We start from the raw sequence: 22,312 nt of genomic DNA, 5'->3' as shown, positions 1-22,312 counted from the left end.
TAAACACCAGCACGCTGCTCTGCCGGTACTCCCTCTGATGGCGAGTCAGCGCCGACAGCTCGTCCATCTTGTTGGGGAGTGATCTTACGTTCCCCATGACGACGGACGGGAGGACGGGTTTGTACTGTCTCCTCCGGTGTCGGCGCTGCACTCCGGCGCGACATCCCGTCTCCTTCTCCGCAGCTCGGCGGGAATGTCGTGCCTCTCCTCGGGCCGCACCGCGGTGTGTTGTAGCGCTAACAGCTGGTCCCGGGTGTAAACAATGGAGGCACGGCCAGGCCAGACAGAAGGAGGTTTACCAATCCAACAGAGAGGAAATATACATTTTTCTCACATTGTCACAAAACCTATTCTAGGATAGACTTCTTTTTAATAGCTACTTCCCTAGCAGACAGGGACTTCCCTAGCAGTGTAGATGACTGTACTATAAAAACCATATCTATTAGCCTACACACCATGCTCCAGGAGAACTACTTATTTATACAAATTCAGATAATCAGAAAAGAGGAAGGTGAAGAATGAACCCATTATTATTATTAGACTCTGCTTTTAGGAAAAACTCGAGAGAGAGAGAGAGAGAGAGAGACTTGAGAGCATTTTTTGATATAAACATTGGCAGCACTGAGGAAATTCCGACAGTTTGGGAAGCATCAAAAGCGTATATTAGGGGGAAATTTATAGGACAGGCCACTAAAAAGAAAAAAGAAAGTCTAAGCAGGATTACTGAACTAGAAAAGGAAACTAAGGATAAGGAACTAAGACTAAACAAACATTTTTTTCTGATGGGCAGCTCTCGGAGCTCTGCAAGCTCAAATTTCAGTAACATGAGATATATAATAAAAAAGCAGAATATGCACTGTTTAGATTAAAAACTATTTTTTATGAAGGAGGAGAAAAAACAGGAAAATTACTGGCTAGACAACTGAAAGAGAAAACTTTATCCAATATGATACCAGTAATCAATCAGGGCCATAGACAATTCTTTTCTGTTAAAGACATAAACAAGATATTTCAACAGTATTATGAAAAATTATATACCTCATCATTACCCACTATTACTCCGCAAGAGAAGATCGAACTGTTTCTTTCTAATGTAGATGTACCTAAACTGCAGCCTGAGGATGCAGAGGAATTGGAGTTGCCCATAACAGCAAATGAGATAAGGGAGGCAATATCTGCAATGAAAAATGGGAAATCTGGCTATGATGGACTCCCAGTAGAGTATTACAAAGCATTTATAGATATTCTTGCCCCAATATGGAGATGTTCAATAAGGGATGTTTAGCCCCAACTTTTAATGAAGCATTAATTTCACTTATTCCCAAACCAGGTCGAAATGCAGCTGATCCCTCTAATTTCAGACCCATTAGCTTGCTAAATCTTGACTTGAATCTTGAGCTGGGCGTTGACAGAGTGTTTTGTCAAGTATTATTCACACCAACCACGTGGGATTCATGAAAAACAGAACATCTGCTGATAATGTCAGATTGTTGCTACATTTAATGTCGGTGAGTCATTCTAAGAATGTTCCAGTAACGGCTATCTCCCTTGATGCAGAGAAAGCCTTTGATAAGGTGGAGCGGTGTTTTTTGTTCTCCACCTTAACTAATTTCAGCTTTAACTCCAATTTCATTAAATTGGATAAATTAGCATTATAAAACAATTTCTGTGGATTGGAAGAAGAGCCAGGATCAAAATGACTAAGTTATGTGCCCACAAGGAGACTGTACCACTTATCTTTTGAAATGGCTAAAACAGCAAAATATTGGGATGATGCAGTAGATAAAGCAGCAAACATTGAATACAAGCTGTACTCACCATTTAATCCTATCGCTGCTTACCTCAAGTAATATTACAAACCAAGTCCTTCTCCATTCAAGAGATGTGTGGATTAAAGTCCATAAAATGTTAAAAGTAACACATAATTTACAAAGATACTCCTCAGTGTGGCATAACCCTGCAATCCGTATGAGAAAAAATATTGTTTTTTGGAAGCAGTGGCTTTCCCACGGGTTATGCACCATTGATGATTTATTTGAGGATGGCTTATGTCTCTCATACAGTAATCTGGTTTAGCGATTTAATTTGGTAGGAAAAGGGCAATTTTGGAAGTACTTAAAGAGAAGTAAGAAGTTGTATTATATCAAAGTCCTACAATATAGCTGATAACATAATTGTAAACTACCCCAAATTACCGCTGGAAAACCACAAGGCTTCACAATTTTATAAAGTAATTAACTCCCTCCTGTGTGATGTCTTTTAACGTGAAATTGATTTGGCAAAGGGACCTTGGGGAAGATACTGATGATGACAGATGGTCTAAAATTGTGTCAGGATGTGGTAAACATGTGAAAGAAGCCTGGGGAAAGCTCACACAGTATAAGGTACTCCATAGATATTATCATACACTGTTACGACTCTACAGAATGAAGTTGTTACATAACAATAGCTGTCTATTAATAGCCAGTAATGAAGAAAATGAATTATTACAGCAAACACTGTTAAACTACAGATGGGCATCGGAGTATTGTTTGAAAACAGACAAGAACAATGAGCCTCATTTACTAATATGTGTGTAGAAATGTTTGTACTCTGTGCAGAAAATATGTGCACAGGCAAAATCACTGTTGAATTCATGACACATGCACAGCGGCTGATTTTGTTGTTACCACTGTGTATGTTAATGAATCAGAATCATTCTAAGCTGACAGGCTTGTGCCCGTTATATGCAATCAGCATACTGCCACGCCCCCTATTCTCTATATAAGCAAATAAGTTTTCCCAGAGGTGTATTATGGAGGAAGAGGTGAAGGTGCTTCTACACACACACTAAGGCCCTGACACCAGTGTCAAACTGTTACTGAGCATCTGTGAATGTAATGGCAGTCAGAAACAGCTGATAAGCCTTTTGTCACTCTCTGCAAACATGTTCTAACATGTCGGTCTCTGATGCTCTCCACTACACAGGCAGGAACTGCAACATCTCCCAGCAAGGTTACATATGCAGAGGCGGTCCTGGCTAGTTTTACGCCCTGGGCGAACCATCCCTCGCCCCCACCCCCACCCCAATTTCATGGTTAATTAATACATTTTACCAATGCATTAGTTAATTAATGGTTTAAAATACTGTCTATTAACCCTATGGGCCCTAGGTGTTTTTGGGGTATTTTTACTGCCTTTACTTTTGAGCTCATATCACAGTCATTATAAAGGCTACATACACATGCTATATCTTGTTTTTTTCAGGACAATGTAGGCTATCCAGATTTGCCATCATTACATGTCCTCCTATGTGCCTGTATTTTATATTAATTTTTATATCAATGAAAAAAACAAATCCGTGTTGCTAAATTCTTACATTTTTACATGTATCTCACCACAGCAAGTTGGAAGTTGACATATTCTGCCATATATGAAGAGGGGAGACTCTCTGGAATCTGGCAATATAAGAACCATGATGGTGGGACATTCTGTCACTTCACAGTTGTCCAAAACATGTGGTTTGTGCCAGGCGGACGTGATTGCCAATATTTCTTCATTATTGCAAGAAATTCCATTGAGTCATTCACAAGTCAAAAATGTGTTTTATCTGAAAGAAACATGCAATATTTACATCTAAGATAACAGAAAAATAGTCAACCAAGTGCAATGATGTCCTCCAAGATAATATTTGCCACTTTGTTTGCAAAGTTGGACGCACTATGCGTCATTCGGGCCCATAGGGTTAAAGCCTTTTTAAATGATTCTTTTTAATATGTTAAAGCCCCTACAAGGAACTTCATTTTGAGTTGATTTTGGTGACCCTGTGGACAAAAGCAGTAGTGTTTTGCCGGAATGAAGCCTACATTTCCCATGAGCTCTAGCGCGTACTGTCGTAAAGACGCTTACCTGGCTCGCGCATGTGTTTGTTTTGGGGATGAATGAAACAACAAGATGGGAAAACTTTGCCCCCGCTCCTATCGGGGATCCTCTGCCGCGCCCCAGCTCCACCTCTCCGGCGTAAGCGCCACCGCCGCCGGGGTAAACGCAGCGGTCGGCTGGTAAGGCTGAAGGCCTGTTTGGCGAGCACTTCCACAGCTTCTTGGACTGAGTATGGAGCGGTGCCTCGCCTCTTTATTTCTCGGCACTCGCTGTACCCTGTCGACGCCTGGCTGGTACCTGTCGTCGGCCCGGATGAGGTTTTCCAGCCCCGCGGCCTCTGCTCTCCTCGTCCCTGCTGGCGCAACCTGCGGCCTCTGTGTGTGGCTCCCTGGACAGCTAACGCCGTGGACGCGCTGGCTCCTGCCAGGATTGGGCTGATAAATGCTAGATCGCTAGAGAACAAAACGTTTATCCTGAAGGATTTCCTGACTTCCCGAGGATTGGATTTTCTCTGTGTGACTGAGACGTGGCTGACTGTTGGTGAGTCCAGTGCTTTCACAGAACTTTTACCCGATGACTGCCGCTAATTTAACTCCCCGCAGACGTCGGGTCGAGGAGGAGGAATAGCGACTATTTATAAGAGTCACTATAAATGTAAGCAGCTAGGTAAGATGACGTGTGCCGTCTGAGTGCCGTAAATCATTTCGTCCTGGAAGCGACCTGGGGCAAACCCGGAGCCAGTTTCCTAAAGGTATGGATATACACTATATAGAAATAGCTTATCTTCACACTGATGGTCTCATTTGCTGTTGTAGGTCACGCACAGACATCAGCAGAAACGAGAGACTTTTGTATATCCAGTTAAAAGTTCCTTGTAGCAGCTTTAAGTTTACATTTTCAAAGACAGACAGGTCTTTATCATTTGTGTGTAGAAATTGTCTGATGCAGCTCTAAATTTGTTCAGAGAAGGAACAAATTCAAGTAAGAAAATATTGATGAACCCCTGATTTCTACTAAAATGTTCATACGCACGGTTTAAGCAGATTTGTATATTCACACTGTTTGTGAATGTGACCCTATGTGAGCCTATTCTTTAACCTGAATGGATCAAGACAACAGATTAAAGTAGATTACAGTAACAGTAAAATATTATGTTTCATGTGAGCCCAAACCAAATATATATTTGCCTCCCTTGATTCATGTCCTTGCTGTGTTTCTGCTTTAAGCCTATACCGCAGGAGTTTATATTCATTTGAACCATGTCATTGCCACTAAAACGAGTGTCAGACCTGCGAGGCCCAAAAGCCCAGATACGCTCCACAGCATTCCTCCACTTCCTCCCCTGCAGCAGGCTCTCCAGCTGGGTCTTGAGTTCAACGATGGCCTCCAGCGTCCTGGGGCTAACATCCAGACTCTTCCCCTCCCTCAGGGACATGTTTACATGCTCCAGAGTCCGAATCAGCTCCGTGCTACTCTCCAACAGACGAGTAACCTCTGATAGGAAAAACAAAATTACTGACATGCTGACATGAAATAGTCAAATTGCAACAGTTCACGCTCTGTTACTTTAGCCTTCATCATATCTTGGGGGGGGGGGCATATAAAACCAGGTTCACACTGAACACGGAAGCGTTGTTAATTGTCCAGAGAAGCGCATTNGGGGGGGGGGGGGGGGCATATAAAACCAGGTTCACACTGAACACGGAAGCGTTGTTAATTGTCCAGAGAAGCGCATTTCTCCACACTGGTCAGCAAGTAATTCTGCTCTCTGCTCAGTTTAAATGACATGTAGAGCTCTGCCTCTGTCTGTTTATGTGTCTGTATGTGTGTGGACATGTGTGTCTGTGTGTGTGGCTCTGCTCATCTCTTTGCTCTCTGTTTAGACATAACTGATACATATGTGGAAGCATGGGATGCATATTCTATTATTTATCATAGTCAGATCATTTAAGTCATATTTAATATACATTTATATCGAGTATAATACATTTTCGGGATGTTTTCTTGCCAGATTCGCTTGTGGCTTGGGTAAAAAATAGACCAGAAGCTGAAACTATTACGAACCGGTCTGGGCGCTTGGCACCGCGTCATGTCCACTGTTAACAGCTTAATCGGTTAACATAGGCACCAAAAGCATGGTGGCAACACTACACGGGAAATCGGCAGGCTTCATGGTGCTTCCGTGTCCTGTGTGAACCTGGCTTAAATCAGTCCTTGATTTGCTAGAATAAAACCCAGCTGGGCACAGTGTAATGATAGGACAGTGGATGCAATTAGAGTGCAATTCAAGTTTAATCCCACAGGCAAATAAGGAGAACATTTTAATGAGTAAAGATAAGTGAATTTCACTGCTCATGGAGTGGTATCATAACAAACATGAAGAAAATGTGAAATGGAGAAAAATAAAGTTGTGATCTGCTGACATGTGATGCACGTTTGTTTGCTAACTGATACTAATTAAAGTATGCCACTTTTTTCTTCCAATAACCTGAAACCTCTGCTATTTTAACTCAACACAACCTGTGCTGGTTGGGCACAAGAACGTAAAGATGTTTTCTGATATCAATTGTTTCACATGATTTGGGTCCCTCAAGGCTCCATCTTAGGTCCTATTCTCTTTTCATTGTACATGCTTCCTCTTGGCCACATTATTAAAAAACATAACATCTCCTTCCACTCCTATGCTGATGACACACAGCTGTATCTACCTATCCAGCCTAACCACAAGTCCAGTGTTGCCAGTCTCATAAACTGCCTCAAGGACACAAAGAACTGGATGGCACAGAATTTCCTCCAGCTGAATGAGGGCAAATCAGAAGTTGTCCTCTTTGGCCCCCCTGACTCCATTCGAGGGTTTTCTGACCAGCTCGGTAGCCTCTCTAACTATGTTAAACCCCATGCCAAAAATCTTAGCGTGATATTTGACTCTGCCTTTAAATTTGAGAAACAAATAAATGCAGTAGTAAAAGCCAGTTTTTTCCAACTCTGCACCATTTCCAAAATCAAGCCATTTCTCTCCCTCAATGACCTGCAGATAGTCACCCACGCTCTCATCTCCTCCCGTTTAGACTACTGTAACTCTCTGTACACTGGTATCAGTCTGTCCTCTCTGTCCCGCCTCCAGCTGGTTCAGAATGCCACCGCTCGGCTTCTCACAGGTAGCCGGAAGAGAGACCACATCACACCTGTTTTTGCCTCTCTCCACAGGCTGCCAGTAAAGTTCAGAGTTGACTTTAAGGTTCTCTTGTTTGTTTACAAGGCCCTTAATGGTCTAGCCCCATTCTACATCTCAGACCTTCTAACCCCCCCATTCCACACCCAGGCCCCTCAGGTCAGCTGACCAGGGGCTCCTGGCTGTCCCACGCTCCAGACTTAAGCTCAGGGGTGATCATGCCTTTGCTGTGTCTGCCCCCAGACTGTGGAACAGCATCCCCCTCCCAATCAGATCTGGCCCCACCACTGAATCATTTAAGTCCAGGCTCAAAACCTTCTTTTATTCTTTAGTGTTTGAGTCCCCCTGATGTGGTTTTCCCTGATGTGTGCCTGTGTGTGTTGGGTCTATAAATGTGTGAGCTGTGTACCTGACAATTATGTCACCCATATGTATGCGTTTCTTCGCATTTTATTCCTTTTGTACAGCACTTTGGTCATCGTGAGTTGTTTTTAAATGTGCTTTATAAATAAATTTGAGTTGAGTTGAGTTGAATTGAGATTTGTGTCATTCCTCAAGGCCTCAGTAAGCTTCCAACAAATGTTGTCTTGCACACCTCAAGGCTGGTATACACTGTGTGATTTTGGGCTGTCCCAGACAACAGATGACCATCATAAAAGAAACGTGGCAATATCTTTGGTTGTGGCTCTAAAATGGTGGTCCTATGTTGCACAATGAGAGAGGTTCAAGGATGGCCATTGTCATGATCTTGTCATCAAAGACAGCCTGGGATAAAATTCTGACAGAGTCAGAAATTTAGGATGACAATCTCACTGTGTGACTGCTGTTACAACCTTTGTCTTTTAACCAACCAATAGAAATGCAGCATGGAATGACGCACTGGCACTAAACCCAAACAAACAGATGGACCGCATCTCGTCATGAAGGCAAAACGTGCTAAAAGAAATGTGTGGGATTTCAGCTACGAGGAAAACCTCGTGTAGTTGTGGTAGCAGAAGCCTTGCCTTATGATGTGTCCTCGAGCTTTTACCATGATCGTGCAAAGAAGGATGAAGCATGAAAGCAAGTAGTGGTGGAGTTGCAGCTGCCAGATGAGCAAACTAATAATAATAATGATAATGATAATAATAATAATAATAATAATAATAATAATAATAATAATACATTGGATTTATATAGTGCTTTTCAGGATACTCAAAGACGCTTTACAAAGAGCAGAAATGGCAATAAAAAAAAAGAACTAGCAGCTAGTAAACATACACACAGGAAACACAGCAGTATATAGTGCCCACAAAACTTTAGATTTTTTATTAATGTGTCCCTCTCTGTTGTGCTTCACAGTTGGAGAGGTAATAACTTGTGCAGCATCCCTGCGCGCTCAGTATAGAAAGCTATTGCATCATATGTATGCTGTTATTGTACAGTCTGCAATCATCAAACTTGATGTTGTACCCAAGTTTATTAGATCCATGTCGCACAGTGTAGCTTGGACTAAACTTACAAGATTGCTAAAATCTCACAGTGTGTAGGACTTCTCCAAAGCAAACTTTGGTATTAACAAAAAGACCGAATCAAGCAAATGGTGACGAAAAATATTTTCTCTCTCTGTAGGGATTCCTCTCTCTGTAGGGATGTTGTCAGGCACTCAGAATAACAACCTGGGCCTGTCTAACGCTGTAATATAAATCCAGCAAACTTCAATTCCTCTCTGCTACTACTGAACTGTTCATGCTTGTTACTACAAAACCTCATGTCAGTGAGTTTGCAACTTGCTGCAAATTGGTTTGTTTTTACAAAATGTATATGGAAGTTTGGCCACTACAACGGTTGCAATGGCAACGCTGCACATAAAAATGGCCACTATTTTGACCATCCTGCTTCATTGATTTGAATGTGACTGTCCTTTCTACTCTCACACTATTTCTATGATTGCTCCTCTCTGTGATGGCAGGGCCCAGCAGTGTGGTTATTCAGAGCAGCTATGAACACTTTCACCTTTAGACATGGTAGACACAACATACAACCAAGTTTGTTGAATATATACTGAGACCTTTAGCCTGCTTGCTTGCTGTGTCCAAATCTTACCCTGTGGCAGGGGGATTGCCCTGACGCTGACAGTAGCCAGTCTGTTGGGGGTGGTGAGGGTGACCATTCCACTGGGGTCCATATGCAGGTTGTCAGACAAACGACCCTGAGAGGCCTCCTCCTTCACCTAGCAGTGCATACATACACAACAACATATGTGTAAACCAATCATTGGTACTGAGAGATGATGATTCAATGTTAATGTTGATGGCTGTTTATGAGTTTATTAGTAAATCCAAGAAATCTGCTCTTTGCTCCACCACTCCCTCTAACTGCCAAAATGTCCTAATTATTGCACCCAGATAATGTAAAACATGTCATTAAACCTAGAGGACATTATCTCCTCTGTGCATAATTCCCAGCAAAGACGTAGCAGACACTAAATGCTTACAACAGAAAACAGAAACTTTTACAATGAATGTGCTGTTGACTGACCTGGTGAATGATGGCTACTTTCTGCTGCTTGCCCAGGTCTTCATTAACCATGTCCACTTTTGGAGAACGTACCACTGTTTCTCTGAATGGAATAATTGGCTTAGACGCGCTGATCTCAATTTTAGCAAACCTTTAAAAAGACAAGTGAAAAGCTTGTGAATTATTATGGCACATAATGTGGTCCCCATTGTCCACCGTCAGTTTCATTCCACTTTGATGTTGTCTAAAATTCCATTCATGTACTGAGGATAAGCTGAGAACTGAGAGTAAAACACATTCTACCATTTTTTTCCCCGTAAAGGTTTTTTTGGGGGGAGTTTTTCCTTATTCGCTGCGAGGGTCCTAAGGACAGAGGGATGTCGTATGCTGTAAAGCCCTGTGAGGCAAATTGTGATTTGTGATACTGGGCTTCATAGGCGTTTCTAGCCCATTTTTGGGCGTGCTGAAGCACCCCTAAATTGAATCCCAGCACCCCTAAAATACTTTACTTTTACTGTATGTCCCTTTTTAACAAGCTAGAAAAGTGTCAAAACCATACAGTACTTGGTTGCAACGTAATATTTTAACAACAAAAATACATATCATGTCTATTAGACACGTGTAAAATCTTGTCATAATTAACATAGGAATTATTGAGTTACAACATATTTTGTGTGGTTACACTGACCTTGACCTCTGACCTTCAACCATCAAATTCTGATCAATTATTCTTCAGTCCAACATTTGTGAACATGAATATTTGTGTCAAATTTGAAGAAATGTCCTTGAAGTGTTCTTGAGATATCGTGTTCACACGAATGAGATGGACGGACAGATGGACAACCCCAAAACATAATGCCACCGTCTAAGGCTATTGCTGGTGCAGAGGCATAAAAACACTACAGTGGAAGCTTCTGTTGGAGTGAGGATATTTCTACTGTCATAGCTATGAGTAAAAAACAACAACCTGTAATTCTGTAATTGTCCGCATTAACACCAACATTAAATCAACTGTTCCTTGCCCAGAGACTTGTCTGCATTCTAAATATTCTCAAAATCTTATCAGTTGTTTCTGAGATCCTGCTGAATGAAGTTTTAAATACACAGGATGTGATGTTAAGATCCAGAGTGCTGGGGACTCTGCATGGCAGGGGCGTCCTTCTCCCTGAGCTGAGCTTGCGCCTGACCACATACCAAGTTCAGGACTAGGTGTTACAATCCTTGCATATACCTTGAGACACTGTTGTGAGACAGATGGTGACATTTCGGGGTTGGGTGGTTGAAGGAGCTAACGATTTCACCGGGGTCGTCAGGTGGGCACCCTCCTTCTTTGGTGATTCCTTGATGAGGCCCACGACACCTCCAGAGGGCTCAGCAGCATCATCTGGCGTCCCAGGTGTGCCCCCCCTCCACTTTAGCCCCTTCCACCTCTCATTCCCCCAATGACAGCATGCTGTTATTTTGGAGCCCAGGTGTTGTCTCTCCTCCTGATCCAGAGCCACTGACTGGCCCTTTCAGCTGCTCCGGACAGGGCTTTGATGGCTTGACATTGTGCCTGGCCTCGGATTCCCATGTCCTTGAGGAGCATTGTGCCTGGCCTCGGATTCCCATGTCCTTGAGGAGCCTTGTTGTTGACTGGCCGACAAAAACCTCTGCAACCAACTTCAACTGGGAGAACTGCGGGTTTCCAACCCCATTGTTCTGCATCAGCTGCCAGCTCAGCGTACTTAAGCCTCTTGCGCTCATAGGCCTCGCCCACAGCATCCTCCCAGGGCACTGTGAGCTCAATGATGTACACGCTTCGTATTGAAGTGGACCAGAGCACAAGGTCAGGTCTGAGGTTGGTCGTGGCAATTTCCGTTGGGAAGCAGTCTCTGCTCAAGGTCAGCGAGGAGCCTCCAGTCTCTTGCTGCACCCAGCTGCCCGGCCTCTGATGTTGGTGTGTGGGTCCTGGGTAGCTTCTCACCTTCGCGAAGTTGCCTTGTACCAGGATGGTTGGCTTTCCCCAAGACCAAGGCCTCCTCTCCCTTTTTGCACATGGCCCACGATGTCCCGGTGCTTGAGGGCTGATTTGGCCTTATGTGTAGCTGCAGCTGGCGTCCACTTCCTCCCAATTGCCAGGGTGGGAGCAGTTTAAGCTACACATGGGTCACGGGACTCTGTCAGCATCATCTCCAATCTTACTTTGATGGTCTTGTACTCCTCTGTAAGACTGGACAGGGGAAGGTCCAAGATCCCTTTTCCGTAGAGCCCGATGTTGCTGAGGCACCTGGGAAGGCCTAGCCATTTCCTGGCGAATGAGCTGACCAACCTCTCAAGTTTGTCAACCTTTGAGATTGGCGCCTCCTAGATGGTCAAAGGCCACATCATTCGAGGTAGGAGACGAAACTGAAGGCACCATAGCTTCAACCTGCCAGGGAGCATGGTCTTGTCTATACTCTCAACGTCGCTGGTTGTGTCCTGCCTGAGCTGCTCCACTTGGTCTTTATCCCTCAGGGTTGCATTGTACCAACGTCCAAGGCTCTTGATTGATTTCTCTGCCACAGTTGGAATGGGCTCATCACCAATGTAGAAGTGTTGGTCTGACAGCTGCCCTCTGACAACTGACAAGCTCCTGGACTTGCTCGGCTTGAGCTTCATCTGGGCCCATTCGACGTTCTCCTGTAATTTCCTCAGCAGCAGCCTTGTGCATGGAAGGGTTGGAGTGAGAGTGGTCATATCATCCATGTATGCCCTGATGGGAGGGAGTCGCAGGCCTGGTTGTAGTTGCACTCCTCCAACCACCCACCGAGATGCACGGATGATGACCTCCATGGCCATGGTGAAGGCTAGCGGGGAGATGGTGCATCCTGCCATGATGCCCACTTCCAGGTGTTGCCAAGCTGTGGTGTAATCTGCTGTTGTTAAGCATAGCTGCATGTCCTGGAAGTAGGCCTTGACAAGGGCAGTGATGGTATCTGGCACTCTGAAGTAGCTGAACGAAGTCCAAAGGAGGTTATGTGGAAGAGAGCCGAAGGCATTGGTGAGATCGAGCAAAAAGACATGGAGGTCTCTTCCATCCCTTTTTGCCGCTTGGATTTGGTGACATGTCATACTCGTGTGCTCCACACAGTTGTTTCTGAGATCCTGCTGAATGACAGACTAGTTGGGACCAACACAAAGCCTCCTTTATAACATTTCAGTTATATGAAAAAAACTTGCCTTTTTTAATGTCCCTGTTACGGCTGCCGCTCTTTCCACCTTCATTATGTGTATGTGTGTGTGTGAGACTAACTTCCCTCTGTCTGCCGAGCTGCCTGAACCTCCACTGGACTCAGGAGCTCCACCCCTCTGTCTTGATTGGTGCGGCCTCTGCTGTTTTTGACCGCCCAGCCCACAGCTCACCTGGGTCCCTGACTGGTGCGGCACAAGTGCAGTGGGCCAATCCCCTGTCAGTCTGGGCGGCTGACTGTTGGTGGCAGCTTGCCTCTTTGACTGAGAACTGTGTGTTGTGACCTGTGTTGGCCAGGTTGTTAGATATTGTTGCCATTTTGACTGATTCCAGACTTTTCTCATCCACACTTAGATAATTATTTGTATATTGTATATTGTATATATTGTTTGTATAGAGACACTAGGGGCAGGGGTGCTGTTTTGTTGTTGTTTGTTTTTATAAGCCAAATTAGATAGTTAGAATTTGTTTTCCTTTTATTTTTGATTAGTTAGATCATAGGTCAAGCTCTGAGTGAGTCCTCTTTTTGTTATATTTGGTTTTTGAGTTAACAGCACCCACCGACCGGTTTGTTCTCATTTTATTGTTAACCAGTTTTCCTTAATTTAAGTTACATTAAAAATGCTTTACCTTTTAACATCTGGGTTTTTGTGTTGCTTCCCTTTCCCCTACGAGCTGGGTTGTAACAGTCCCAAATAAAAAAAGATATTTACGTGCTGAAAGCCATATGGAGCCAAGCTGCAAATATTTTGTGTCATCTGATTCATGTGCTTGCTGTGTCTCTGCTTTAAATCTACCCCTGGAGTAGTCACGCCTCATATATGGCACAGAGCAAGGTTGGATATAATCCATGTGAGGTGCTGTAAATATTAATATGATTACTACCACACTGTAGCTAACAGCTTAAAAGGATAACTTCACCATTTTTAAACCTGGACCCTATTTCCCTGCGTAAATTGGTCAATGAGACTGATGTGAACAATTTTTGAAATTGGTATTGAGGGAGCAGGCAGCGGCCTGCAGCCACGGGACGGGCTGCAATGGAAGCACACGGGACAACCGAAATTGTCACCGCATGTCCATTAAAAGTGGTTGTCTCTTTACCTTTCACTTGATCCGGTCTGTTTGTTTTTGCCTCGTTAAGCAGATGTGTCTTTCTGAAATCTCACAAAATGTCCCTTGCTGCAGGAAAACAACTGTGGAAACGTGTCGCCTGTGTCTTGACCAAAAAATTGCACATGAACACACCGCAAAGACTTCAACCGACGGCCAACCAGCACGTACGTTCCATGCCTGCATGAGAGGAAATAACTCTTCACACCAGCAGATGGCAGTAGTCTGTAGTTGTTCAAAATGGCATCCAGAGACTGGCCCTAAAGTGGTTTGCCTCCTATCTACAAAACTGATCTGCCTCTGTTTCACTGAACAATGTCTCTCCTTCCTCTGCACACATCTCCTGTGGCATACCACAAGGCTCCATATCAGGTCCCATTTTATTTTCCTCGTATATGCTTTCCTTGGGGTCTCTTTTTAGAAAATATAAAATGTCTTACTATTTTTTGCTGACAACACTCAGCTATATCTCCTGCTCAAACCTTGCAATCCATGCAGTGTCAGCGTCCTCTTAAATTGCACTGAGGATGTATAATCCTGGAAAAGCTGTCTTCAACTTAACCAGGATAAAATAGAGGTTTTAATCTTTGGCCCAGCTGTCAAGTCTGCTTCCACAATTAATGCCCTTGGGTTTCTGTTATTAAACATAAAATCACATGTGAGAAAATCTCATTGCATTCTTTGATTCTGGTTTAAAATTTGATAAACAAATCAACTCTGTCATTAGCAGTGGCTTTTACCATCTCAGGTCACTTGCAAAATTAAAACCCTTCCTGCCTGTCAAAGATTTTGGTATTTTAGCCGATGCTTTTATTTCCTCTCACTTAGACTATTGCAAATCCTTCTATGTGGGAATCAGTTTGTCAGCCCTACCCTGGATGGGAAGGAAGAGAGACCACATCACCCCAGTGCTGGTCTATTTTCACTGGTTACCAGTAAAATACAGAACTGATTTTAAAATTCTCTTCTTTGTTTTAACACAACTTCCAAGCCATTGACGTGATTTTCCGTCATTTATGACACAACGCTTCCCCGCCATTGAGGAGATATGCTGGCAATCTGTGTTTTCACTGTTATAAGATAGGGCGCTCTGTTACACATCTTGTGAAATAGAACAGCACCACCGTGACCAAATAAAAAATGAAGAAGATCAGCTGGAAACCAGAAGATATAGCAGCTTGTACACGGCATGAAAATGCCAGCGCAGACGGAAAAGTTTACGGTTGTGCAAACTGTGGAGATGTCATTGGACTCTGACAATTCCTGTTTTGATCAACATTCTGAATCCGATTTGGACGAAGAAGCAAACAAATTTGGTGGGACGAAACAGTATCTCCATGATGGTGGCAGTAAAACATGGACAAAACGACCACAGAGGAGAAGGAGAAAACAAATCACTGATCGATCACCGAATGTGGCAACATGTTCCGCTACACCTCAAAGATAATACTAGTTTTATTATTATTAATAATAATAATAATAATAATTATGATATTACTAATAATAATTAATTATTGTACCTTTATTTATACAGTTCAAACGAATGTAATGAGTTTGGGGGGAAAAAAATGTAAATGTGAAATTGATTTCATACTTGAAAATTACATTCTTTGACATTAATGCATTTTTCTCAGCTTTTTGTCCAAAATGTTTTTTTTTTGGTTGTTGTTTTTTAATATGCACAAATTCAATAGTTGATTAAAAAAAATGGATTACGATAGAACAAAATGTTTTTTTGTCTAAAAACAGGACAGGAGGTCTCTTTTTTAGTTTCATGTATGTACTGTTTACATATTCATAGAACAAATTATTCTGTGGGTCTTGAAAGATTAGTGAATATGATGAACAATGCTGGCTGTGGCTGGCAACTTAAAAATAATACTCTGATGGGGAAAGTGTTAAAGCACTGCATGAAAACGCCCCTGTTTACATCTCTGGACTGCTAATTCCCTATTCCACCTCCCGACCCCTCAGATTTAGTTACTGCCCTCCATTCCACATACCCAGTTAAATAGTAGAGGTGATCCAGCATTTTTTCTGTCGTTGGTCCTAAACTGTGGAATAGTCTCCCGCTTACAGCTAGATCTTCCTCCTCTATTGATAAATTCAAGGCTCATCTTAAGACCCATCTCTTTTCTATGGCCTTCTAACTATCATTAGGATGACATACCTGACAACGCTGTTTAACGCTTAATGTATTTTCTGAGTTTTATCTTGTTGTTTGTGCAGTGCTTTTTGTGTTATGATGTTGTCAAAATATTGTATGCTCTTATTAATTGGATTGTTTTTATTTGATCGTTCCTGTTTTTGTTTTTTTTTCTTTGTAAAGCACACTGGTCAACATTTGATGTTTTTAAATGTGCTCTATAAATAAATCTGACCTGACTTGACTTAAATGAACATGTAATTTCACCTGATTATAATGTGGAGCTTTTTTTACAGTAGATGCAGGCTTGGGATGCCGGATGAGGTATGGTTCTGTGTAGTGTCTGGCTCTATATAAGCAAAAGTATTTTTTAGAGAGAGTATTTTTCTGTTCCGAAAGAAGAGAAATAATAGAAACAACTGAACCTCATTCTAATGTGAGCACCAAATAGAAACAACTGAACCTCATTCTAATGTGAGCACCAACAAATAAACAGCAGTCTCTGGTTTATCATAAACACAATGACAGCAAAGTTCAGGAAGTGGTAAGCTGTCCTGCCCTGGACTTTAAAAAAAAAAAAAAGTAGGCACAACTGTAAGCCTTCCAAAATAATGAGGGCTGGCTGAGTATGTGTCAACTCTTGAGATCCAGTCATTGGATCACTGAAGCAGGCCCCTGATTCAGTTCTGATGACAGACAGAGAAAGCATTCTTTCAGAATGCTGGAGCTGTGATGCCACAGCTCATGCTCACTTGAGTGGCTGAGCCTTGCCGACCTCACTCTTAGCGTGACACTGCAGGTCAGGCTGCTTGCCAGCAGTGTCACAAAGGGCTCAGACTGCCATCGGTCAGACGACGTACTGACCAGTTACCCAACCAGCCTTCCAAGCCAGTAGATCAGGAGGCCAATTGGCCAGTTTATGAACCAGTCAAGTAGCCAAGAAAACATCGATTGCCATTTTCCATACACGTGCTGGCCTGGCTTGACTTAGTTTGACTCGGCGCAGCAGCCCAGCATGGCAGGGATTTGTATCTCCATACAACAGGGCTACCTGCTTAAAGGCGTGTCTCTAATTGATGACACACTTGTCTTGAGTAGCTGAGATTAAAGAGCAGTGTCCTATTTAGCTTGTGTCAATTTTGCTTGGTATCTACCACTTATTGCTTGAAAATCAGAGTTGGAATGACCAAATGGATCAAATGGATCAAGACGAGGATCTGAATTGTTAATGAATAATGATGCTGAATCATCCCTGAATGATGACATCACCAGAACCCGCTTGGAGGCAGTCATGCACGCTCACCCACTTCCACAATGGTCTACCTTGGCGCAACTCGGCACGACTTGGCACAACTTGGCACTTTTAAACTGGTAATGGCAATGCAAATCAATATACAGTGGTTTGACTTGGCATGGCCAAAAGTGCTAATGAAAAAGCCCTACTAAGCTATCAAGTCACATTACCAGCCAATGAGCCAACAAACCAAACAACAAGCCAATGATCTAGTCACAAAGCAAGCCATCAAGCCAACTACCTATCGAATCCATAAGCCACTCTATGAGTTAAGTAGCCAGCCAGCACAGCAGGCCAGCCCCTGTCCTCCTTTGCCATCTCAGTCCTGAGCTGTCTGGCCCAGCTCTAAAGATAGTGGCAGCATTACACAAGGCCTCCTTTCTTTAGCTGGAATGCCACATACAGTGCAACAGGCAGCAAAGAGGAGTCCGTGTCTACTGACATGACAGAAGCTTTCTGCAAAATCATGCCTCAGACCGCAAAAAGAACCAGTTCCCTTGAGAAACACTGCTGCTCTAATTATTAATAATCTCTTTTTTTTTTATTTGTATCTTATTTTTTTGTCAGTTAAATTTTGAATGACCAGAGAATATGTCAGAATATATGTCATATGGATTACTGTAATTTTATTATGTTGATCTGTTCTGTACGACATCTATTGCACGTCTGTCCGTCCTGGAAGAGGGATCCTTCCTTAGTTTCTCTTCCTGAGGTTTCTACCGTTTTTTCCCCGTAGAAGGGTTTTTTTGGGGAGTTGGGGGGGGGGGGTCATTACGCGTGGCCGCTGAAATGTTACTTATAGCCTCTCTTTGGCGTTTGAGCAGCTTTATAAAACTCTTGAACATGTAATGGCTCCTTAATTAGCAAGTTGACTTTACATAGACGGCATATCTTTTCAATTTCTCCTGACATTGTGTTGTTTGGTTTGTTCACCGCTCCGCGACATGCGCGTTAAGGCCCGAACATACTCGGGCGGAACATACGCGGAACGGATACCGCGGAGGTCCGCGCGGACTCAAAGCGGACGTCCGCAAGCCCTGTGCGCGCAAAGCTCAGATTTTACGACCACGTGGACTCTGCTCCGCGCACCAGTGACTGCTCGGCATGTATTTTTCACATTGTGGGGATTTTTCACAGACATTTTTACAGGAAACTACAACGCGGAAGTGCGCTCGACTATGAAAGCCCGAATGACTGCGGACATTCCTCGCAGAGTCCGCTCCGCTTATAGTACGCCCGAGTATGCTTGTGTCGAGTGGGCGGATGCGTTGATCCCCCCCTCCGCTCTCTCACTAAGCAGCCTCCCTCTGTCTCCTCTCACTCAGCCTCGTTCAGCCTCGATCTCGTCAGCATGCTCCACACACGCGCTGTCTCCCCCCCACACCTCGCGATTGCATCGTTATTTAAAAAAGACATCGTGAAACAACCCTTCTATTGCCGATGGGCGATCCGATCGCCCATCGGCACAACTCTAGTGCAGAAAGCAGGCAAACACCAGCCATCTGTAGAGAGATGTATTTGACCTCGTTCTGCCCACACCTGTCTCCTACAGATTCTCTGTCTCTTTGCTTTTCTTTTGTCACTCTTTTCCTCCTCTACTGTTTGGACTTTAAAGTATTTATGGGAGACTTTTTCTCTTTAAAATGTACTCAATTTCAACTCAGTGAAATAAGATCTTCAGTCTTCTTTTCATGGTTGATGTCAAACTGCTCTTAACTACAAGGGTTTGGTCATTAGTAAGTGCACAAAGACAACAGACAAAACATGCTGTGTCAGTGCTTGAGTTACATTGGTGTGTATGTGTATGTGTGTTTGTGGATGAGGGGTAAGACCAGTCATCAAAATACCACATGTCCACGCCCCTATCATACTACATACACATCTGTTTGTGTGCGTCTTTATCATTATCAACATACATACATCCAACATGTCTGTATGCTTTAAAGCCCTCTGAGGCAAATTGTGATTTGTGATATTGGGCTTTATAAATAAAATTGATTGACTGATCCATGAGCTTGTGATTCTGTAAACATATAACACACATAATAGATAATGAATGTACCACAGACCATGGCTCCCAACTGGTGGGCTGTGGTCCAAAAGTGAATGGATTGCAAGTAACTTGCAAACGTGTCAGGTTTGCAAAAAACATTAATTATTTTTACATACAGTGAATTTTCAGCAAGGATTATGCTGAGCATCTTGAAAATGCACAGGTTTACTCTCCAAACCTTTTTTCATATATATTTTCAAATAGAAGAATAATGAGCTCATTAAGCTCATTATTATATAATAAAGAACAACAACATGGAAAAAAATGAAGAGTATACTGGATGAGTCAATAGCAATTCCAAAAAGCACTTGTTTGTGGAACAATCAAAATTCACCATTAAGCTGGTCTACATGGAGGGACAGAGGTATAGTAGTTGTTGATGATTTAATGAATAGAAACAAATGGATTTCTTGGACAGATCTGCAAAAAAAGTATAGCCTGTCTAATTAAGAATTTTCTAAGTATTTAAAACTCAGGGCCCGCATTCACAAAGATTCTCAGAGTCCTCTCAGAGAGCTCCTAACTTAGCCTAAAAATTCCTTGCAAGGAATCGTAGCTTAAGAGTGATTCAGGAAGTTTCTGAGAGCAACTCTGAGCAAGGAGGGGACAGAAACGTTTATCTTAGTGAGGAGGTGTGGTTGACCCTGTTGCTAGGTATGACGCAGTCCTCTAAAAGCTGTGATTGGTTGTTACAAAGAGGAAAAAAGAAAAACAAATGCGCTCCTAGTAATGAATGGACAGTGAAATCAACCGATCATAGAACTAAGACTGTATTAAGAAATGTGTAATCATGAAAATAATTTTATGCCATAATGATGAAACTCAGCAAAATTAAATTAATTGTTACACAGCTTCAACATGTTTGAACGTACCTCATTCACATGCCGATTATTATATTCACGATTATGTTTACTTGCCATGCTGGTAATTTTACTACTTAATCTATTTGATATTAATGGTGGACGCAGACTCAGCTGTCAGCAATTACTGTGATTGCTGGCCTCCTTGTAAAAAGCGGTTTGATTTGGCAGAATGACCAAAACAACTAACGAAATGGAGAAAAAAAGAACGAGAAAGCCGAACTGGACAGAAGAGCAGTGCCTGCTGTTGGCACAGCTCGTGGAAGAGAAAAAATGAGTTTTAAGAGGGAAATTCGGTCCCGGGACCACGGCACAAGGGAAGAGACAGACTTGGGAGCGCATTGCCCGACAAATCAATGCGTCGTTCCCTCTCCTTTTACGCACAAGCGATGAGTGTGAGAAGCGCTGGTACATGCTGCAATCCAAAGCGGGCGTTATTGCGTTACTACGCTGGGTGGGAAAAGTAAGCTCATCTCTGATGAGGTCAACCACAAACATTATCCCTGCACTATCAAGCCGGTAGCGTCTTATTAAATCACTGTCGTTCAAATATACAGAGAATATCTCTCCTCTGTCTTTCCGCCATCTTCTCTGTTTAAGAAGCCTAAGAGTGTCTTAAAAGTCCTCCTCCCTCCTCGTAACAGTTTTTCACCTTAGGAGCTCTCTTAAGGCCTAAGATGCTTTATGAATAACTTTTATCTTGCTAAGGGAAAATTCTAAGAAAAATCTTAGAATTTGAGGAATTCTAAGTTTTTTGTTAGAATGACGTCACTAAGAGCTACTTTTAGTCTTAGGATTCCTTGTGAATACGGGCCCAGAAGTTTATTCCAAACCTTTGATTTACATTCATCTGGACAGAAAAGCAACTTAGAATCATTGATGTTTTATTCAGAAACAGATAATAAGTTAACAGGTAAAGTCTACAAAATCTTGCAGAAATCGTATTCAGTTACTACTTTGCTGCAATCTAGAATACAATAAAGGATAAGGATAAGGATAGACTTTACTGTCCCCAGAGGGAAATTTGTCTTGGACAACAATGCCACAGCTGCAATTACAGTTCATCACTCACACGTATCACGTATCACAATTTAGATTTAAAGAGAACTGATACTGACTTAAGATTTAACCAAAGACATAACAATAAATGACAATTTGTGTTTTATCCAATTAGCATTATCAAACAAATACAACCATTCAGTCTTGATGATGATGTCTCAGATATGGGAGAGGGCTATTACTACCAGAACTGGCAATGGATGTCAGTTCATTTGCACAAGGATTTGCCTTAAAATGCAATTCACAGAACAACTGATGTGAGTAATGCGCTTTTCTGTTATATTGCATCTCTTGGATTAAATGAAATTCTTTGAAATCCACCAGCTGGCCAGGGCCCTTATGTGTGGAGTTTGCATGTTCTCCCCGTGTCAGTGTGGGCTTTCTCTAATGCCTGGTTCACACTACATGACATTTCTGTCCATTGTCGTTTACCACCCACACCATACGTCGCTGCGTAAGGCTAGAATGGGGCTGATATCGTGAAGTGTGTACCGGGCATAAGGTACTCTGGCTTCCTCCCACAGTCCAAAGACATGCAGGTCAGGTTAACTGGTGACTGAACTGGCTGTAGGTGTAAATGTGAGTGTGAATGGTTGTCTGTCTCTATGTGTCAGCCCTGTAATAGTCTGACGACCTGTCCAGTGTCAACTGGGATGGGCTCCAACCCTCCCGCAACCCTTAACAGGATAAGCAGTCAGGGAAAATTAGTAAATTAAGGACTGAACATCTGACCACTATCTAACAGTACAAGATAATATAGAACTGTTATTTGAACCCTCTCTTTGAAAAAAATGTTGTTCAGTTTCCATTCTCTCTTTTACTACCTGATAGTAGAGTCACTGACACACTGGACGCATATTGTGTAATAGTGCGTACATTCAATTCAAATAAACACAAGAAGTTTGTGCTCTAGAGAAAGGATCAGCACTCAGTGAATAACCTCCTAAGCCCTATGATAAGCTATTATGGCAAGACTTAACTATACAAACCAGTGAGCAGTGATAACTAACATGTCTTTGGGGTCATCAGGTGGGAACCTCCTTT

At 42.7% G+C, this 22,312-nt stretch overlaps 1 protein-coding gene across 1 annotated transcript in view; it reads right to left on the bottom strand.

Annotated features, from left to right (window-relative positions):
- efl1 (elongation factor like GTPase 1) overlaps positions 1–22,312 on the bottom strand; it is a 275,829-nt gene that overhangs the window by 49,934 nt on the left and 203,583 nt on the right. Inside the window, exons 17-19 of the mRNA XM_050041090.1 lie at positions 9,554–9,683; positions 9,119–9,245; positions 5,151–5,355 (exon numbers count right to left, since the gene is read on the bottom strand). Coding sequence (XP_049897047.1) covers positions 5,151–5,355; positions 9,119–9,245; positions 9,554–9,683 — 462 coding nt within the window. The remainder of the gene's footprint in view (positions 1–5,150; positions 5,356–9,118; positions 9,246–9,553; positions 9,684–22,312) is intronic.

Source organism: Epinephelus moara, chromosome 1 (genome assembly GCF_006386435.1).
Source record: "Epinephelus moara isolate mb chromosome 1, YSFRI_EMoa_1.0, whole genome shotgun sequence".
NCBI lineage: Eukaryota > Metazoa > Chordata > Actinopteri > Perciformes > Serranidae > Epinephelus > Epinephelus moara.
The sequence above is the reverse complement of the archived record's forward strand: the minus strand, read 5'-3'. Positions and strand labels throughout refer to the sequence as shown.